The 22,344-nt window shown below is 43.7% G+C and overlaps 1 protein-coding gene across 1 annotated transcript; it reads left to right on the top strand.

Moving 5' to 3' along the window:
- Positions 1 to 9,648: 9,648 nt before the first annotated feature.
- On the top strand, positions 9,649 to 14,792 carry LOC112621438 (small integral membrane protein 34A). The gene is made up of 2 exons (XM_025380875.1): positions 9,649 to 9,782; positions 13,876 to 14,792. Exons 1-2 carry the CDS (start codon positions 9,776 to 9,778, stop codon positions 14,286 to 14,288), a joined length of 420 nt encoding a protein of 139 aa, XP_025236660.1. The 5' UTR covers positions 9,649 to 9,775; the 3' UTR covers positions 14,289 to 14,792.
- Positions 14,793 to 22,344: the final 7,552 nt, after the last annotated feature.

Below are 22,344 nucleotides of genomic sequence, written 5' to 3' on the forward strand. Positions count from 1 at the left end.
AAAAAAAAAAAAAGAGACATTTATATATCCTTTTCTGTGACTAGTTAGTTGTTCATGTCTTTTATCTTTCTGCTGAGTTGCTGGTCTGTATTTTTTTCTTTCTTTTTTTTTCTTTTTCTTTTTTTTTTTTGTTTTGTTTTGTTTTTTTTTTTTTTTTTTTTTTTTTTTTTTTTTTTTTTTTTTTTTTTTGAGATGGAGTCCGCTCTGTCACCCAGGCTGGAGTACAGTGGCACGATCTCTGCTCACTGACCCTCCACCTCCCGGGTTCAAGCGATTCTTGAATCTCAGCCTCCCAAGTAGCTGGGATTACAGGTGTGCGCCACCATGCCCGGCTAATTTTTGTATTTTCAGTAGAGACGGGATTTCGCCACGTTGGCCAGGCTGGTCTTGAACTCCTGACTTCAAGTGATGCCCCAGCCTCGAGTCACCATGCCCAGTCAGCTGGTCTGTTTCTTAATGTTAAAGTCTTTGACTATAAAAAAATTGGATAGTTTATTGTATGTGTTACAAATGTTTACCCCATTATCATTGATCTCTCGACTTTTTGATAGCATTTTTTGCCATGTCCAACTTTGTGTAGTTGGATTTATCAGTCTTGTTTTTTAATGATTTCTGACTTTTGTACCACACTTGGAAAGATTGCCACAATCTGGGATTATAGAAATAAATCTCTCATCTTTGCTCTAGTTCTTTCATGGCTTTATTTAAACATATATATATAATCTTAACTTCATCTGGAATGTATTTCGGTGTGTGTAGAGCTCCAGTTTTACTCTTTCCCAGTCTACTCAGTTGTCCCACTCATTTCTGAGGTAACTAATCTTTTCTCCGTTGATTCGAAATGTCCGCTTTATTTTATACTGTTTTCCTGAATGTTTTGAGTCTATTTCTGGATTTTATTCGTTCCACTGATCTGTCTGCCTGTTTATTTATTTATTTATTTATTTTAATTTTGAGGTAGAGTCTTGCTCTGTCACCCAGGCTGGAGTGCAGTGGTGCAATCTCATCTCACTGCAACCTCTGCTTCCCAGGGTCCAGCGATTCTCCTGCCTCAGCCTGCCAAGTAGCTGGGATTACAGGCGCGTGCCATCACGCCTGGCTAATTTTTATGTTTTTAATAGAGACAGGGTTTCACCATGTTTGTCAGGCTGGTCTCAAACTCCTGACCTCGGGTGATCTACCAGCCTTGGCCTCCCAAAGTGTCAGGATTACAGGTGTGAGTCACCATGCCCAGCCCCCGTCTGCCTGTTTATATGCCAGGATCAAACACTTTTAGTTTCTGTGGCTTTCCAATATGTTTTAACATCTTGTGGTGATATTTTTGTTCATTACTTTTTCCCTGGAATTTCCTTGGCTATTTTTGCACATTCAATTTTCCATAAAAATATTAGCATCAGCTTGTCTCTGTTAATTTCAATGAGGCAAAACCCTCAAGCTCTTTGTTTAAATAAGAAATCTAACATATTTGTTTATCCCCTGACTCCTGTGAGAGAAGAGAGAAACCAAAGAAAGTTCGCAAAGGTTCATACCTTTGAGGAAACAGAGGTATCAATTTAAATACATCTGCCAGAGCCAATCAGTCTGAATTTTAGCCTTTGGGGAAATTAGGGTTGCTTTTCTTGGGCATAGCATCAACCTCTGAAATCCAGGGGATTTACTTACTCCTTTGCTAAAATGACATAGGCAAGGATAGGTGTTTGTTTGTTTGTTTGTTTTGAGATAGAGTCTTACTCTTTTCACCCAGGATGGAGTGCAATGGCGCGATCTCGGCTCACTGCAACCTCTACATCCTGGGTTCAAATGATTCTCCTGCCTCAGCCTCCCGAGTAGCTGGAATTACAAGCACCTGCCACCACCCAGCTAATTTTTGTACTTTTAGTAGAGAGGGGGTTTCACCATGTTGGCCAGGCTGGTCTCGAACTCCTGACCTCAGGTGATCTTCCCACCTTGGCCTCCCAAGGTGCTGAGATTACAGGCGTGAGCCACCATGCCCAGCCAAGAATAGGTGTGTATCATGCAGGATGCTATCTGCCACTCTCTGCAGCTGCAGGGGGAAAAGGAACACTTTTTCCTTCTAATTTTGCTACAACTTTGCTGTGATTTTTCAAGCCTTAAAGCTGGAACTTTATTCATTGGTACCGAGAGAAAGAAAGGTGGGTCTGAAAAGCGAAAAATATGCCATTGGAAAGGAAAAAGGAAGAATAAAATCACGAAATGGAATATCTGGCATTCAGCGTAGTCTGGAAAACAAAACAACAATAGCACAACAACATAACAAAGGAAATTTCCATTGGAATTATACTAAATTTATAGATTAATTCAGGGAGGATTGTCATCTTTATACAATGAGTCTTTCTACCCAAGGTTAGGAAATATATTTGCTTTTAGTCAAATCTTCCATTTTGTCCCTCTGTCGTTTAGATTTTCTTTGTGTAAATTTTGTGCACTTATTATATTCTTGGTGTTCTATCTTTGGGGGTTCCTATTGTAAATGGACTCTTTTATTGACTTTTTATCAAGGCTTTTGCCCTCTCTGAGGTAAATGATATTTTCTGGTTCTTAAAATCTCTTTGGGGGTCAGTTTTGGTAATTTATATCTTCCTAGAAAATCATCTATTTGGTCGAGATTTTCAATCTATTTGCAGAGAGATTGAGGAGTCACTCATTTTATTTCCTCTGTGTCTACGATTATTTCATTCACAATTCTCATTTTGTATATTTGTTCTTTCTCCTTTGTTTCTTTATTAGGACAGTTAGTAATTTATTCATCTTCTTTCTTTTTTCAAGGAACCAACAACTGGTGTATTATTGATGTTATTTTTTCATTATTTTTCTCTCATCCTTTCCAATTGCTTTGTTTTCCTGCTTTCTTTGGGTTTGTTTTGTTATTCTTTTCTTAACATCATTAGGTGCTTAATTTCACATTTTAAAGCAGAGTTCCTGGGATGAAATTTACATACCATTGTAAGGGTATAGTCTGATAATTTTTAATTAATTTATACAGTTGTGAACCATTACCACAATCCAGCGTAAGAACATTTGCATCAGCCCAGAAAGCAACCTCCCGCCTGCTTGTATCAATCCTTGCCCCCGTCTCTAGCCACTGGCAGCCACTGATCTGCTGTCTTTACAGTTTTGCTTTCTCTAGAAATGTCAAATAAATACAGTCCTACACCTTGTGGTCTTCTGTGTCTGGTTTCTTTCACTCAGAATAATGTTTCTAAGGTTCATGCATGTTTATTGCTGAATTATTTGTAAGAATGTTGGTTTTCCATCACAGTTAATGGACATTTGGATTCCTTCCAATTTGGGGCTATTACAAATAGTGCTGATATGAACATTATGTACAAGGTCCGCTGTAATACAGGATGATCTCACCTCAAGATTCTCACCTTACTTACCTCTGCAAGAGCCCTTATTCCAAATAAAGTCATATGCTGAGGTTCCAGTTGGACATATCTTTTAAGGAGACACCATTCAATCCACCACAGCAACTAATTAAGTTCTGCACATTCCACCTTCTAAAAACCTCTTGGATCCATCGACTTCTCTCCAGACTTGCTCCCACTCCTTCTTTCAAATACTGTCATCTCCTGCCTGGATTATGCCTGCAGCTGCCTAACTTGTTTCTCTGCCTCCAGTTCTGTCCCTGTTCAATCCACACTCTGTGATGCAGCTGGAGTGATCTAAAACAGACAACTTTTGTCTTTTGCTGAGCATGTGCTGCAGACCAGCTCCATCGCTGGCCCCCATCTTAATGCTACAGTGATTGTCCACAGCAGGTTCCTGACAATCAGGCTGGTCAGAGCCATGCCCTGGGATTTTCCTGGCTGAACAGGCAGGAAAGTGCCTCTCCGCCTTCTACTGGTGGAACTGTTGAGGTGTGAATCTGAGCACCAAATGCCACAGCTTGTGTGCTTCTCTGCAGTCAGGGGAAATTAGGTCAACCTGCAGAGAGAGGCAGAGATGGAAGATAGGAGGGGGACAGAGAACCCTGGGGGACCCTCCTCCTGGCATCAAGCCCCTTGGCTAGCCCTCCCCTTCCTTTCTCTTCCTCACATGAACTGGTAAACTCTCCCTTGTTGTTAACTCTGGTTGAGATGTGGCTGTGCACTCTGGAGCATCCCGACTGTAACTATCATCCTTACAGACAAGATTCGTGGGATCTGATAACCACACAGCTTTATTTCTGCCTCCACTGTTTCCTTAAATCTCTTCTGTGGGCCCCACATATACTGGAGTTTGATCTTGCCCTGCCCCTATAGTCATGTTAGGTTGGAAAATACAGTCTTAATTCAGTAATTAAGATGTGCAGTCTCATGTCATAAGCAAAATTCTGAATTTGATATAAGGTTGGCGCTCCTCCCTCTCTCAGCTAGGACCTGCTGTGTGCAGGAGAACTGCAGCTGGGAGAGTGGGCAGCTCAGCTGGCATCTTCCTTTCACTGGGACTCTTCTGTTTCTACACCCATGCCCCAAACCCCCCAGATTTGTAAACTGTGGCTTCTGGCTGGGTGTGGTGGCTTACGCCTGTAATCCCTGAACTTTGGGAGGCTGAGGTGGGCTGATCACCTGAGGTCAGGAGTTCAAGATCAGCCTGGCCAACATGGTGAAACCCCAACTCTACTAAAAATGCAAAAATTAGCTGGGTGTGGTGGCAGGCACCGGTAGTCCCAGCTACTCGGGAGGCTGAGGCAGGAGAATCGCTTGAATCTGGGAGATGGAGGTTGCAGTGAGCCAAGATCATACCACTGAACTCCAGATTGGGCAACAGGGCAAGACTCCAACAAGATAAAAAACAAAAACAAAAAAACAAAAAACAAACTGTAGCTTCTGAACTCCCCAGAACTGAAGCCAGGAAAAGGAGAGAGCTGAGGGAGCAGAATAGTCTTGTCTGTCTGTTCTGTGATGTAAACTAGTAGAGGCAAGTGCTTAGAGCTAATGTCTTCCCTGTGGGCACATTCTTGAAGTCTTAGAAGACCCTGAAGCATCATCTGGCCAACTGCACCAAGCCAGTGTTCAACAGCGGCCCCATGTGGCAGCTAGAAGCAACAGCGCAGAGGAGTGCTCAGATGCTAGTCCTCTGATCGGCTGAGGAGGCCAGGCCAACCACTCTCCTCATTCTGGACAAAGCCACTGGGAGTCCTGGCCAACCCAGGAGGCTTTAAGATGGAGGCGAATATAGGTTGTCTTGCCAGCCAGGCAGCCGAGGATGCAAGTAATTAACTGAGAGAAGAAATGAGCTGTGACAATATTTGCCCTCTTGGGCTTGACATTCCACAAATGTCATCATTTTTATTCCTTTTTTTTTTTTTTTTTTTTTTAACGGCAGAGGGATGAGGTGACTTGGCTGCAATCCCGCAATTAGTAAATGATCAAGTCCCGACTGGAACATGGTTCTTCCAGTTCTAAAGGCCGTGAGCTTTCCTTTGAACCTCCCTAGAGATGAGTCCCTAAATGCTAGAGAAGAGAAAAATGAAGTTAAAAGGAAAGACAAAGGTGACATATAAATTAAAGATTTTAAACATATGCGATGCCTCTTTAACCTCCAGCAGAGGGAAAGGCCTCTGGAGTCTGTGCTCTTAGCCAGGAGGGGATGCAGGGGTCCTTTATCTGGAGAAGCAGGGCAAGGAAGAGACTCAGTTGTTCTCTACAGGGGTCCTTCTCCATCATTTTTAATGTCTTTTTGCACTGCAGGGCATTGGAGCTGACCGATAAGGTCTGCCTCCTCTAGAAAATTCTCCTTGGAAAGAATGTCAAGTGTGGATATGAACATTTATTTGTTGACATTTTTAAAATGCCAATCCTGACCCCCTGAAATGCAAAGGCATTTGTTTCTTTTCTCTTTAAAATTTCTTTTGGAGTCAAGTCCACATCATTGCCACCTTTGCTCCCAATTTAGACACCTTTCTTTGAAGCTGACTGGCTTCTCAGTGGACAAAAAAAGCCATTGCCCTCTGGGAGAGTTGGGTCTTTGATGTCAAGGGTACTGCAGGGTATTGGAATTCATTCTCCCAGAACTGTAGCTCACACAAATATTTACCAGGTGAGTGGCTTTGCTTGGTTGCGTTCAGGGCAATATTTGTCTAGACTGAACCAGAGGCCTAAGCAAGGAGGTATCCACAAGTCAGAAGAAAATTCTTGGCCCTCGTGCTGATACAGGTTGTTCCATTTCACTGTTATGTAAGCACTGGAGAATGACAGGAGGTGGGCGTCATCCACACAGCAGAGGGAAGCAGGCAGCTGCAGGCCCTACCCTGACCATGATCTCGACCACTCCCCGCCAAGGGATGGGAACACTCTTCATGTGATGACACCATGTGGCCAGATATAGAATCCTTTAAAAATAATATTTGTTTTTTTCCATGAATACTTTAAACTTTGTTTTCCCACCATCTATCAGGGTTTTCTACATTAAAGAAACAACAGGGAAGCCGGGTGTGGTGGCGCTCCCCTGTAATCCCAACTACTCAGGAGGCTGAGGCAGGAGAATTGCTTGAACCTGGGAGGTGGAGGCTGCAGTGAGCCGAGATCACGTCACTGCGCTCCAGCCTGGGTGACTGAGCAAGACAAGAAGAGAAAAGAAAGAAAAGAGAAGAAAAGAAAAGAAGAGAAAAAGAAAAAAAAAACAACAACAACAAGACAACAGGGAGAGGTTTATATTGAAGCACGCGATGCATACAAAAAAGTGCCTTTTCACAAGGCTACAGTTCTACAAAGTGTCTCAAATTGAACACACCTGTAAAACAGAATATGACTGGCACCCAGAGTCCCCCTCATGCCCTCGTCATTTACCCTTCCCTGAAAAGTATCCACTATCTTGCCTTTTAACATCAGAGATTGGTTTTGCCCAACAGGGAGAGCTTAAGGTCGTGGATGTGCCTTGGCAGTGAGAGTTTATGATTCAGCGTTTGGGGAAGTGATTGAGACGGTTCACCACACAGGATCCCGGGTCTGGCGTGAAGGTGACCGGTTCACCACACAGGATCCTGGGTCTGGCGTGAAGGTCACCGGTTCACCACACAGGATCCCGGGTCTGGCGTGAAGGTCACTGGTTCACCACACAGGATCCCGGGTCTGGTGTGAAGGTGACCATTCAGGGTATGGAAGGAGAATGACTTTGGTCTGGATGACCCACCTCTGGCACCTTTGAGCTATGGGACATTGGGCCAGTCACTTCCCTGAGCCTGAGTGTCCTCTCTTTAAATGGGGATAACAGTCCTGCCTCGCGGGATTCTGGGAGGTGTGGGAAGCACTTGACACAGATCTATTCGCTAATGTCAGTGCCCCTCGACACGCGGACTAGGCAGGACTCTCCGTGGAGCAGAATGGCTGCTCCACAAAAGGCCATCTTTCCTTCCTTCTCACGATTGTTTTGGAGCTTATGATTCCCCACATCTCACGCTGACGTCCTGCTGAGCGGAATGTTAAATCTGTTCACTTCACAAATGACATGCTCTCCAAAGCCTCCATCTCTGGCACATCGGCTGCCTGGTGCGCTCTCCCTTGTCTACTCAGATACCTCCCCAGGGAGTGGCTCTTCCCACACGGAGCGCTAGGCTTCTCTCCTGCCTTCTCGGGACCAAGGACGTAAGACCCTGCTCATCCTTCACCACCTTTACCTTGCAGATGAGAAAACTGAGGCTCACAAAGATGAGGGTCATGCAGCAAGGTTGTGGCTGGGGCCAGAGCCCTGACTCCCAGACCTCGTCACTGCCACCTGCCCCTTATTATTGCGGGTCAGGTGCTCTCACCTCCCACCTCACCGGCAGGGTCCAAACCCCTTGTCTGTGTGGCAGAGGGGGAATGCCACGGTCCATCCCATAGCCAGAGACAGCAGGAGCCAAATGAAACTTCAACAAAGACATCTAACAAATGGATGCATTTATTATTGAATAGGTAATACACATACGGTTAAAAATATTTAAAGCATAAAAATATTTAGTGAAAGCTTTCCCTCCCACACCTGCCATATATCTACCTGGTTCTCTCCTCCACTAGGTAACTCCTCTTCTTAATTTCTTGGACATTCTGCTGGTGTGTTAAATGCTTACAGCGGCAAAATCAGATATATATGTGTGTGTGTGTGTGTGTATATATATATATGCTTCCTCTCAATTTTTTGATACATGATAATATGATCTCTTCTTTACCTTTTTCATTTAACAACACACCTTAGAGAGCTTTATACATCAGTACATAAATAACTTCCTAATTCTTTTTCACAGCTGTGTAATACTCCATCGTATATGTATATTATTATTTTTAACAGTTTTATTGAAATATAATTCATATACCATGAAATACATCCATTTAAAGTATACATTCAATTTCTTTGTATATTCACAGATTGTGTACAGCCAGCACCACAATTTTAGAATAGTTTTATTACCCCTCCAAAAATGCTATATACCCTTAGTTATCACCCCCAATCCCTCCCGCTAGTCAGCCACTAACCTACTTTCTATCTTTGTAAATTTGACTATTCTTGGCATTTCATATAAATGAAATCCTACAATATATAATCATTTGTGACTGACTTCTTTTATTTAGCACAATGTTTGCAAGGTTCATCCATGTTATAGCATATATCAGTACTTCATTCCTGTTTATTGCTGAATAACATTCCGTTGTATGGATAAACCACATTTTATTTATTCATTCATCAGTTGATGGACATTTGGGTTGTTTCCATTTTTTGCTATTACAGATAATGCTGCTTTGAACATGTGGGTTCAAATTTTTGTGTGAACTTATGTTTTTATTTCTCCTGGGAAGATACCCAGGAATGGAATTGCTGGATCATATGGCTTATTTTATAACTTACTTACCCAGTACCCCATTGATGGAAATTTCATCAAATTGTATCTTAAAAACCAACCATCACAAATGTGGCAGGTTGGACTCCTAGAGTGAGGATTAGGAAGAAATGGAACTGGAAACAATGGCTGGATGATTGAACTTGCCAGTCTTCCAACTTTTCCTTCCCTGTTCCTAGGGAAACTTTACCCCCAGACGCTTACCCTAGCACCTTCCAGTTAAGCCTACCTCAACTCCAATGCAGTCTGTGACTCTGGGAAAGAGAAGAGCCATTTCTCACCACCTGGCGCGGGAGCCCACTGCCCACTGACCCCTCAGGGAAAGCCGGGAAAGCCCGAGGCCCCTCAGGTGTGTCACCCTGGGGGTGTCACTCCCTTCCTGTCTGGGTTTCCTCATCTGGGAGACTGTCCAGAGGAAGCTGGTGACTCTTGACCATGGAGTTTCCTGGCCCTATGATGACAGATCTCTGCCACACCTGGCCATCTACCACACCTGCAACAGGTGCAGAACGCAGGGGAATTCAATAGCCATCCAAGCTCTAAGCTGAAAGCCAGCCTCAGGGAGAGCTTCTGGCCACCTCAGCTCATGATGGGACCTGGAAGAGCTGGAGATTCCTTAATACCAGCATGTTTTAAAAAATTGTTTTGATTTAGAACTTCTTAACAAGTCAAAGCTGGGAAGTGCTTTCTGTTCTGATGCAACAGAAGACACAGCAAATCGGATCTTCTGATTAATTGCATGAGAGCAAAGTCATCCACTTACTAAATTTCTGTTTGGTGCTGCCCTGAGATTGTTGGAAGATCATATTACTTCCTGCTCTGGCAACTCAGTGCAGCCCAACTGCAGTAGGACTGATCCCTCCCTGGGAGAAGGAGTTCTCCTTTCATCATCTTCCCCTTCTGTGCATGGCAGCCGCTTGAACTTGCCCCTCCAAGAGTCAAGGACAAGACCATCCCATGGAATGTGAGTACTCAGCTACAATGCAAGGTTGGGCAGTTTGAGATTTACTTACAGATTTAACATCATTAAATTACAAGTACCAAATGGCATGGAGGAAAAAGTTTCTCTCTTCTACAGGATATGTTTGTCCATTAAGATACAGCCTAACTTACTTTTACCTTTGTAAAAAAGGTAAAATGTAATGTATTGCAATAATTAATATAGTGAGTTTCTTTCATGTAGAAAATGGACTGGTTTCTAAATAATTTAATGTTCTATATGTCGTCCTTAGTTGGGAATATTTTATTTGTATTTGAATATATTGCATCGTTCTATGACAATTTCCAGAAAGTTCTATGAGTTTGTACATGTGTTCTGAGTTTCATTAAGTTCTCTTGCCCTAATATAAGAATATTGTGTTCTTGTTGGGTTGATTTGCTGTTTGTTGTAATAATTACGGGAATTTTTCACCTTCCTTACTTTAATGTCTCAAACCATTCCACCAAACAATGGCGTAAAATTTATTCTTGTGGTGGTGTTTCTTGTGAGTGACTAATTTTATGTAATTAAATCTGTTCATTTGTCCTGGGCTTTGTCACGTGTAGTTTGAAAAGTAATTTTTAAATAGTTTATTCCTTCATCTAACAGTAATAAGCCTAGTCACTCATTCTGGAAACTAATTATAATAAAAAATACTAGCCTCTCTGAGTCTTGCATTAGCAAAATGAATTAGCAACAAACATACAACTATCAAATGGGAAGCGTTTTGGAGCACCTTTGGTCTACCCAGTGGCCTACGAGATTGATCCTATGACGTGTTTTAAAATACATTTGTGTTCACACAGAGCAAGAAATGGGGGTTTGAGCCAGTAAAGCCCCACTGGGAAACGTCTCACAGGATTGCACCCTACATCTCTGGTTTTCATTGTTTCATTTTCTCCACTGACTATCCAAGTAGAGAAAACAGTTTTGAATTAAACAGCAATTGAGATCTTAATCTTCTGGTCTTACAAGGGCACACAACGTCTTTACCCAGGGGCACTTCACCAGGGAGACCAGAAAAGTACCAACTTGTACACTCTTTCTTTTCAAAAATAAGTACACACAGTACTAAGTGTACAAAAGGGCATACCGTGAAAAATATATCTTCTTCCCCCAGGTCTCTCCCCCAGAGGCAATTGACGATACTAATTTCTTATGCATTCTTCCAGAGATGTTCTATACATACAAAAACTACAAGCAAATGACATATAACCTCCCCCTTTTTTACAAGTGGTGTTGCATAGCATATCACCATTAGATTATTTTTTCACTTATTAACATTCAGTACCATAAAAACTCCTTACTATTTTTTATGACTGCATAGTATTCCACTGCAGGAAGGTTCCAAATGCATTTCGCCATTTCTCAGTTGGTGCTATTCAAGCTGCTCCCAAGCATTCGTCATCACAAGCAGGACTGCGATGACTAACCTGCAGCATATATTGTTTCTAGATGTTCTGGAGCATCTTTAGGATAGATTCCTAGAGATAGAATTGCTGGGTCAAAGGTAAGTGCGTTTGTAATGCTCATAGATCTTGTCCGTGTGCCCTCCCTATTGGTTGTATGAATTTACCAGCAATTATACAATTAAAATTCTCCTTGGAAAAAATGTCAAGTGTGGATGTGAACATTTATTTGTTGACATTTTTAAAATGCCAATCCTGACCCCCTGAAATGCAGAGGCACTTGTTTCTTTTCTTTTACAAAGTTTTTTTTTTTTTTTTTTGGAGTCAAGTCCACGTCATTGCCGCCTTTGCTCCCAATTTAAACACCTTTCTTCTAACCTGGACAAAAGAACAAAAAAGCCAATTTTTTGTTAGTTTATTTTGAAACACCATGAATTTGCAAATCCAATAGGTGACAAAATGCTTTCTAGTTATTATCTTTATTTGCTTTTTTCTTACATGAGTGATATTGAGAAGCTCTTCTTATGTTAAATATTCATTTTTTCCCTATGAACTATTTGTCCATATCTTTTGCACATTTTTATACCGCAGTTTTAAACTTTTTCTTACAGAACTGGAGGCTATTTAGAAAATCAGTAATATAAATTGCACTCTGTCATCTGCCTCTTGGTTTTATGATATGAAATAGCTTAAATTTTTTTATGTCATTGAATTTGATTTATAGTTCTTCTTTTTTTCTTCTGAATTTTTGTTATGCTTAAAAGAATATTCCACCCTGAGATGATAAAGAAAAAATCTGCCATGCTGTACTCTAGTACTATAAATTGTTTCACTTTTTATTTTAAAATATTTGATTTATCTGGGCTGTTTTTTTTTTTTTTAATTTGGACTGATTTATCTGGTCATATGGTGGAGAGATGGGGATCTAATGCTATTTTCCCCAATGCTACATATTGAATAATCCATCTTTTTCCACCGATCAGAAATGCTCCTTTATTAGCTAGCTGTCAAATTCTAATTCCTAGCTATTGATGCTGTTTTTACTCTGTTTCATTGGTCTGCTTGCCTGTGTTTTCGGCATCACACTATTTTAGCTGTCGTAGTTTTATTTTATTTATTTTTTATTTTTTAAGACGGAGTCTTGCTCAGTTGCCCAGGCTGGAGTGCAGTGGCCCGATCTTGGCTCACTGCAACCTCCGCCTCCTGGATTCAAGCGATTCTCCTGCCTCAACCTCCCTAGTAGTTGGAACTACAGGCGTGTGCCACCACGCCTGGTTAATTTTTGTATTTTTAGTAGAGACGGGGTTTCACCATTTTGGCCAGGATGGTCTCGAACTCCTGATCTCAGGTGATCTGCCTGCCTCAGCCTCCCAAAGTGCTGGGATTACAGGTGTGAGCCACCGTGCCCAGTGCTGTTGTAGTTTTATAGGGAGAGTTGTACCTGGTTCTGAAGAACACCCAACCCACACACTCTGCAAAGCCCAGCAAGTCCCAGCTGGGCTGTGTGCATATAAAGCATTCATTCATTGAAAAAAATGTAAATTAGTTTTGCTGCCTGGCTGATTTAAAATTTGTGGCTAGGCTAATTCATTAATCATTCTTTTTATTCAGATTTTTTTTTCTAATTAGCCTTGACAGTTGATTTTTCTTTTTCTTTTTCTTTCTTTCTTTTTCTGTTTTCTGTTTTTTTGGGATTTTTTTAAATGGGGTCCCACGCTGGAATGTAACGGTGTGAACACAGCTCACTGCAGCCTCAACCTCCTGAGCTCAAGTGATCCTCCGGCCTCAGCCTCCTGAGTAGTTGGGACCACAGGCCTGCATACCACACATGGCTAATTTTTTTTATTTCTTATAGAAACAGGGTCTTGTCACATTGGCCAGGCTGGTCTCAACCTCCTGGGCTCAAACAATCTTCCCACCTTAGCCTCCCAAAGTGCTGGGATTACAGGCGTGAGACATCATGCCTGGCCAACAGTTGATTTTTCTAAATGAATAGTGCATTGATTTCACAAATAAATCCTGTTGTTGTTTGCATTGCAATTATGTTTGTGGTATAAATTATTTGGGGGATAACTGACATCTTTATGATGTTGTGTCTCCTATTCAAGAACTCAGTGTTTTTCTGGGCACAGTGGCTCATGCCTGTAATCCCAGTGCTTGGGAGGCTAAGGTGAGAAGAGCTCTTGAGACCAGGAATTCAAAACCAGCCTGGTCAACATGGTGAGACCCCATCTCTACAAAAAACAAAAAAAAGAGAAAAAAGAAAAAAATAGCCTGGCATGGTGCTGCATGTCTATAGTTCCAGCTATTTGTGAGGCTGAGGCGGGAGGATCGATTGAGCCCAGGAGTTCGAGGCTGTAGTGAGCTGTGATCATGCCACTGCACTCCAGCCTGAGTGACAGAGCGAGACTCTGTCTCTCTAGCAAAAAACAAAAAGCAAAATAAACAACAAAACAACAACAACAACAACCAAAACATAGTGTTTTGGACTCCTTTGATTTTTAAAAATATATTGACATACCTGTCGTTACACTCCTGCTCATGCCTCAGAGAAGGCCTCTTGAGCAGCGCCACATTTTCATGGACACCAGGGCTCCATTCTCCTTGGTGTGGCCAGGCAGCCCTCAGCCCAGGACGCTGGGTCTCATCTGGTCCTCTCTGTTTCTCAGGGGCCAAGTGGACTCCCCATGAAGCCTCCAACCAGACCCAGGCCAGCACCCTCCTGAGGCTCCTAGTGGATGACCACACGAAGGGAAGGAATGACACCAACTCCACCAGGGCTCTGAAGGTGCCAGATGGAACTAGCGCCGCCTGGTATATCCTCACCATCATTGGCATCTACGCGGTGATTTTCGTCTTCCGGCTGGCCAGCAACATTCTCAGAAAGAATGACAAGTCCTTAGAAGATGTTTATTACTCAAATCTGACCTCTGAACTCAAAATGAAAGGACTCCAGGGCAAGGTCGCCAAGTGTTCCTCACTGACCATTAGCAACAGAGCTGTGCTGCAGCCCTGCCAGGCCCACCTGGGGGCAAAGGGCGGGAGCAGCGGGCCCCAAACTGCAACCCCAGAGACCCCCTGAGAGTCAAGGCCAGGAGGCCTTCCCCAGGATGGCCCCAGACTTCTTGGAGGGGAGCAACTTTGGGTTTACTTAGAGCCCTTGAGTGGGGCTGCGGGTGCATCGCTGACCAGGGGTGCTTCTGGCTGCTAGTTTGTGACCAGAGCCAGCCACCCAGTTCCTCCTCAGGCTTCCAGGTGCTTCGAGAAGAGAGAGCAGGGCAGCGGTTTCTAGCCAAATTCAATCTTCACTGGCAAAGCCCGTGCTCTGGGGAAGGGCACTGTTCCACTGTTCTCGGAGGAATCCGGAGACTCCTGGGGTCATACAAAGAGGTGGCTCCTTGTCATGGAAAGAAGAGTGAATTTGGAGTCGAATGTCCTAGGTTAAAATTCAACTTCTGGGGCGTCACATAAACTGAGCAGCTAGTTCCTCACTTGGAACATCTAGGGTTTGGGGACAGATGGTTTTAAAAGGCTATTTTATTTGAAAGACACTGGCTTGAATATAGGACCAAAGTTGTTAATGTCAGAAGTTGGAAATTCTTCATTTTCATTGAAAGAATTAGGTACGTCAAAAAAAGCACTGGAGCTGGGTGTAGTGGCTCATGCCTGTAATCCCAGTGTTTAGGGACCCTGAGGCAGCAGGATCCCTTGAGCCTAGAAGATTGAGTGCAGCCTGGGCAACCTAGACAGACCCTGTTTTTTTGAGACGGAGTTTTGCTCTTGTTGCCAGGCTGGAGTGCAATGGCACAATCTCAGCTCACTGCAACCTCTGCCTCCTGGATTCAAGCAATTCTCCTACCTCAGCCTCCTGAGTAGCTGGGACTACAGGCATGTGCCACCACGCCTGGCTAATTGTTTTGTATTTTTAGTAGAGACGAGGTTTCACCATCTTGGCCAGTCTGGTCTTGATCTCCTGACCTTGTGATCCACCCATCTTGGCCTCCCAAAGTGCTGGGATGACAGGCATGATCCACCACACCCGGGCATGTGCCTGTGGTCCCAGGTACTTGAGAGACTGAGGTGGGAGGATTGCTTGAACTTGGGAAGTTGAGGTTGCAGTAAGCTGTGATCATGCCACTGCACTCGAGCTTGGGTGACAGAGTGAGACCCTGTCTCAAAAAATAATAATAATAATAATTTTTTTAAAGAAAAAAAGCATTAATTTTGGAGTCAGAAGAATCAAACTCTAGTCTGGGTTTGATTATCAACCACTCCAGTGTCCTTTCACACATCACTTCGCTTCTCTAGAACTCAGTTTCCGTACAGATAAAATGAGGCTAATGATGTCAGATCTGCCAACCTTACCAAGTAGATGAGATCTAATGAAACCATGCATGTGAATGAATTTTGAAAAGTAAAACAAGTATGTAAATATAAGCCTTGTTGTGGTGAGTGGTGATGGTGGTGACTGGTGGTGCTAGGCGATACCAATGGTTTTGATGGTGGCGATGGTTTATGTTGATGGCGGTGTTGGTGTTGGTGATGTTATTGGTGGTGGTTATGATGTTGATGATGGTGGTTGATGTTGGCATTGAAGGTGGTGGTCATGATGCTATTCTGAAACAGGAAATGACTAACTCATTGACAATTAGTCTCTAAGCAATGGCTGTGTTGTTTTGTTCTACAAGAGAATTCCATCTGCATGTCAGTTGATGACCTGTGCTATCAATTGAATCCATGAGATTTCCCATGTGGACATTCTTAGATTTCCTTACATTACATACCATATGCTTCACTCAAATGTTTTACAAATACTTGTTACTTAAATACTTTTCTTTGTCTAAAAAAGAAATAAGATCTTGTCTAGATGACTGATTAACTTAGGGAGATTCTGATTAACAGAATTTCTACAAGTGGCTTTCAGCAGGCAAAGAGAAAATTATATTTTGTACCAATTTATATAAAGTTCATCTAGTTCAGCTTCTGGAGATGTCCCTGGGCCTAGAGATGAAATATCTTTTTCCTGTCCACAGACAGTCGTCTGCAGTTCACCCCATGAACTCATAATGGTCGGAATTAAACTCCGAGCTTTGTTTATGGAGGGTGAGATATATTTCCAAGTATTTCTTTTTCTTTTCACATTTTCCAGATCATTACCATCATCATTGTCGTTGTCACCATTGTCATCATCCTACAGGTTGAAAACAGAAGCGTTAGTTTATTTATATAGTTTATATAGTCTTTATGCATATGTTTGAGATGCTTACAGGGCAGGGTAAAACAGGAGACACAAGGGTAGACAAAAATGTAATCCACAGTCATAGGAATGCAGAATGCATTCAAATCGGGCTGAATGGCCAGAACTTAGGTGAATCTGAGGATAGGAAGAGTGAATTGGCACAATCCCCCCTTGTTGGTTGGCCCTGCAGCATGCATTTCCCCCTCCTCTAATCCAGCTGCCCCGAATTTTCATTTGAGGACCCATACAGCTCTAGGGAAGTTGAAACTACCCCCAGTTCAAGAATTGGAATAAGTTTCAACATGAGAAAGCTGACTGAAAATCATTTTTAAAAAATAATAAGAATAAGTGTTTTAAGAAGTGGGAATAAGAGGCCTAGATTGATCCAGTCATTGCATCCCATCTCCTGGCCTCATTGCTTGGGACCAGGATGGACACCTGACCTAAGCGACACAACCCAATAAGAATGACCAGAAGAACTTTAATGCGGAATTCTGGAACAAAAAGGCTTTCTCTTGCTCTGGATGCTGTTAAAAGCAGATCTGAGCCTGGAATTGTTACGGGAATGGGATCCTGATCCAGACCCCAAGGGAGGGTTCTTGAATCTTGCCCAAGAAAAAATTCAGGGCAAGTCCATAAAGTAAAGTGAAAGCAAGTTTATTAAGAAAGTAAAGAAACAAAAGACTGGCTGCTCCATAGGCAGAGCAGCAGTAGGGGCTGCTTGACTGAGTACACTGTGGTTATTTCTTGATTGTATGCTAAACAAGGGGTGGATTATTCATAGATTTTCCAGGAAAGGGCCAGGGATTTCTCAGAACCCTCAGTTCTTTTAGACTATATAGGGTCTCCTTTTAGACTGTATAGGGTAACTTCTGGACATTGCCATGGCATTTGTAAGCTGTTATGGCACTAGTAGAAGTGTCTTTTACCACGCTAATGCATTATAATTAGCATATAATGAGCAGTGAGGACAACCAGAGGTCACTTTTATCACCTCTGATAAAGATTTTGGCTGACTTCTTTATTGCATCCTGTTTTATCAGCGGGGTCTTTGTGGCCTGTATCTTGTGATGCCAGTGCTGCTGGCCTCCTGTCTCACCCTGTGACTAAGAATGCCTACCCTCCTGGAATGCCGCCCAGCAGGTCTCATCCTCATTTTACACAGCCTTTAATTAAGATGGAGTCGCTCTGGTTCGAAAACCTCTGACAGAATTGCTGGATTCATTTTGCCACCATGAAGAAATCCAACTTGAAGGCAAAAAAACCAAAAAAACAAAAAAACAACAACAAAAAACAGCATCTAGAGGGGAGCAGAATGAGGAAATTACAGAGACCAGAGCCTGTACGAACTGTACCCAGAGCCTTCATTTACCACCGGAGTTTTTCAGTTTGTGAACCCATGAGTTCTTTTTATTAAGTCTGTTGGAGCTTGGCTTTTGTTCCTCACAACCAAAAATATCCTAAATGATACCATTGGATAAATGATTTCCTGAAGGAAGTGGGCCTTGGAGTCAAATTTGAAAAGAGAATATGTGTGATGTGCTGTGTGGGAGGCCGGGATCACTTTTTTTCACCAAGATTTTTATATTTATAGGCTTTTATATTTATAGGGGAAAAAACAGATTCAGTACACTTCTTACTGTAGCTCAATGATCATTTGTAGGACTTCTCATTGTTTGACCTCTCAAAGAGCACTCAGTGAGACTCTATACTATTTAATCCTCACCGCTGACTGTCAGTAGACTGCCATGGAAACTCCAAGGATGCCTGCCCTGTTAGACATGTGGTCAGAGACTGGCTCCAAAGGTATCTCCCAAAGAGCAAAAGCCACCGTCTTCCTGTTGGCGCCCAAACACAGGTGCATGAGCTCCAAGGACACCTTCCTAGGCCACCTCTCTGCTGCCTGATCTAAACTCTCTCCCTTTCTGGGAGCTGGTCTGAGAGTCTGCCTTGGAGATGTGTTGGATGGGAACTATGGGTGTGTAGGCTCCATTGTGAGCAACACTGATGAGAAATAGTCCCAAGTAGTATGGATATTTTGCATAAAGCCCCTGAAATCTGACATGCTCAGGGTCAGAACCATGAATCACTGTCTTGACAAATCCCATGTACATGGACTAATAGGGAAGGTGTGGGCACCATGGCGTTAGTATTCAACCGGAGAGTGGGAAAGAGATTTGCATGTGCCACCAGCCCTGAAGGAGACAGTGACAGAACACACTGATTCTCAACATTCCAGACACCTACTGTCTTTGTCCCTATGTAAGTTTCCCCTCAAGACTCAGGGGATCAGGTCAGATAAAGGCCTTCCTCTGAAATGGAAATTATTGAAAATCGATAAGGAAGTCATCTAGGAATGACTTCCTCCGGGGATCTGTGGTTGACAGTACCAGGGTTTGTACTAAACCAAATCAAGGTAACTAGAGCTTCCCCAGGTGATTGTAACCCACTTCCTAAATAAAACTTGCATCAACTCGGTTGCATTACAATTTGATTTTTCCTGTGTGATATACTCATCACATTTCTAAAAAATGATTTAAAGAAAGAATTTAGAGACTAAATTCTTGGTATTTATGCATCTCTTCCTGGGGTCACAGGTGGGCTCTGATTCTCATAACCAATTACCTTGATTTCTATCAGAGCAGAAGAATGCCAGCTTATTCTTCAAATACAGTTAGTGTTCTGTTGGCAATTACAGAAAAGAGCTCTACCTAGCCCATGCAAGTGTGTGTGTGTGTGTGTGTGTGTGTGTGATTTTGGGGAAGGCAACTGAGGTAGCTCACAGAATTAGAAGGACAGCAGCTCCTCCCAGCCTCAGGAAGGGGAGGGGTTAGTCTGTCATGAGGCCTTCACTTGGTGGCCCCAGTTGGAGAACCATCTCACTAGGATTCTCCCAAAAGACAGCTCAGCTCCCATGTCTGCCTCTTGTTTCAGATCTCAGAGTGAGGACATTGCAGTGGATCAGGGAAGAGTAAGTGTGTAGGTGGCCCAGGGAATGGAGTGATCTGATTGGCTGAGGCTAAGTCATGGGCCCCCTCCTACAGGGCATCAAAGTCTTTGAAGAAAATGCCAATTAAAATCACTGTTGGCTGGGCACAGTGGCTCACGCCTGTAATCCCAGCACTTTGGGAGGCCAAGGTGGGCAGATCACTTGAGGTCAGGAGTTCGAGACCAGTCTGACCAACATAGTGAAACCCTGTCTCTACTAAAAATGCAAAAATTAGCTGGGTATGGTGGCAGGCGCCTGTAATCCCAACCACTCAGGAGGCTGAGGCAGGAGAATCACTTGAACCTGAGAGGCGGAGGTTGCAGTGAGCCAAGATTGCGCCACTGCACTCCAGCCTGGGCGACAGAGCGAGACTCCATCTCAAAAGCAAAAACAAAAACAAAAACGAAAAGCACTGTTGCTCAGATATTACCCCCTCTGTGAAATCTTCTTGATTCCTAAGGCAGAACTGCTTGTTCCTCCAGGGCTTCTGTAGCACTTTGTAAACATTTGGATGGATCAAAGAGAGAAAATTTTATTCAACAGAATTTTTCCAAGGACGGGACATTTGTTTGCCAAGTGTTTGGTACAAGAAGTGAGACCTGCACAGTTTTGGTACAGGAAGGGCCCATGAATGTGGGCGGAACTATTCCACGGGAGACAAGGAGAAGCTGTTCTCTGGAGGGAGGGAAAGGAGAGGGAGAGGTGGTTTAGGGATCTGCAGGATGGCAGAATACATCCAGAAATGTCTTTCGTATCATTTCCCCACCACTGCCTCAAGCCCTGATCTTCTACAATTTTATGAAACTCATGGGATAAACGCTTGAAATGAGTGGGCTAGAAGCCAGCAAAGGGACGCAGGGATGTGCCCAGACACATACAGGTGGAGTGGAAGCAACAGGCAGATGGGGGGTGTCAGGAACAGAAATGCTTTCCTGGGGTAACCTAGTTAGGTTTAGTTTAAGCTAATCAGGAAGTAACCAGAGTCATGGGGAGGCTGTAAAACTGAGGCAGGGACCAGATTTCACCAAATCATTGTAGAATGAGGACAAGGATGAAGGAGGGGTGGAGGTAGGTGCTTGCTGGCGGCACCTTGATATGGTTTGGCTGTGTCCCTACTCAAATCTCATCTTGAACTGTAGTTCTCATAATCCCCACGTGTCGTGGGAGAGACCTGGTGGGAGGTAATTACCTCCATGCTGTTCTCGTGATAGTGAGTGAGTTCTCACAAGATCTGATGGTTTTATAAGGGGCTTTCCCCCCTTTGCTCTTCAATTCTCCTTCCTGCCATCATGCGAAGAAGGATATGTGTGCTTCCTTTTCTGCCATGATTGTAAGTCTCCCGAGCCTCCTCAGTCATGAGGAACTGTGAGTCGACTAAGCCTCTTTCCTTTATATTATAAAAAAGTCTCAGGATGTCTTTACTGACAGCATGAGAACAGACTAATACACACCCGAAAAGAAGAACACTTATCACATAACGCTGCAAATACAGGTCGGCAGTGTGTTCCCCACTGAACCAGAAGAATATGACTTTTAAGAATAAAAGGTATCTTATTGATCAATTGATCAACAATATCTTATTGATCTTGACCCACTTATTGCAAAACACACAATAAATATTTGCAACTGTTCTTTTAAAAATAGCAATACCCATTTAAAAATAATGAAATCCAGGCTTGGTGTGTACCAGGCACTAAGTGCGCTGCATGCGTCTCCCTGCTTGCCAGTTGCCCATCCCCTGCACCCCCGTGCTCCTTGCTTGCCTCTCTTTTGGCACCCAAAAACGAAGCTGGAGGCAGAAACCATACGGTCACTTGAACAGAGGAAGTTTCCTGTAAAGAAATGATTAAGCTTGGTCAGAAAGAAACTATAAAGATACAAAGAGAACTCTCAAGGGTTCCCTAGGGCTCAGTACCCAAGGAAGGACCAACTCGGCTCCCCAAGGCTAGGCTTCAGACATCTTTAGAGAAGACGTGATTGCAGCCACTGGCCAGAGAGAAGGTTCACGGGTGGCCGGGGCCACAGTTGGCCCACAGTCCCCAGGCAGCTGGTCCTCTAGTGCACAGGAGCAACAAGACTGGTAGATGGGTGACTAGAGAGAGCCAGGGTGCCGGGAACTCATTCGCTGATGGGGTGGCCGGGAGGTTGCTGTGCGCCTCGCCCATGGTACACAGGGCCCATGGCACACAGGGCCCATGGCACACCCCTCCAGGACAGAGCCCCGGCGAGGCTGTGGTGTGGCACTTGCAGGAGTCAGGGCACTGGGCATGTGCCATGGACTGAATGCTTTTGTCCTTTGTCCCCCGAAATCCACGTGTTAAAGCCTTAATCCCCAATGTGATCGTATGGAGGTGAGATTTAGATGAGGTTTCGGGAGGTTTAGATGAGGTGGCCATGGCAGGGCCCCCATAATGGGATCAGTGCCCTTCCAGGAAGAGACACCAGACCCCCCATCTGTCTGCACCATGTGAGGACACAGCACGAAGTGTCCTTCTCGTGAAGCAGGAAGCAGGTCCTCACCGGGTACTGAATCTGCCAACACCTTGATCTCAGACTTCCAGCTTCCAGAACTGTGAGAGAGAAATGTATGTTGCCTAAGCCATGTGTTCTAACAGCCCAAACTGACTAAGACACTCACCAAAGAAAAAGCAGCGCTGGACATGTGTTACAGCAAGCAAGACTGATTCCCTCCGACTCCCGCAGCAGCCGGGAGAGATTCCAGTGCCGACCAAGCTCAACCCCAACTGAGAAAACGGTGGCCGAGGTCTTCAAAGAGAGAACAGAAAGGGATCAAAAAGGGACTTGAGGGGAAATGAAAAACGGAACACGGGGGCCATGTGGAAATGGAAAGTTCCAGAAGGGTGAGAGGAGAACTACTGAAAATGGTTTAGCAGGGTGAGCTGGACGAGG

Source organism: Theropithecus gelada, chromosome 3, assembly GCF_003255815.1.
Source record: "Theropithecus gelada isolate Dixy chromosome 3, Tgel_1.0, whole genome shotgun sequence".
NCBI classification, from domain to species: Eukaryota; Metazoa; Chordata; class Mammalia; order Primates; family Cercopithecidae; genus Theropithecus; species Theropithecus gelada.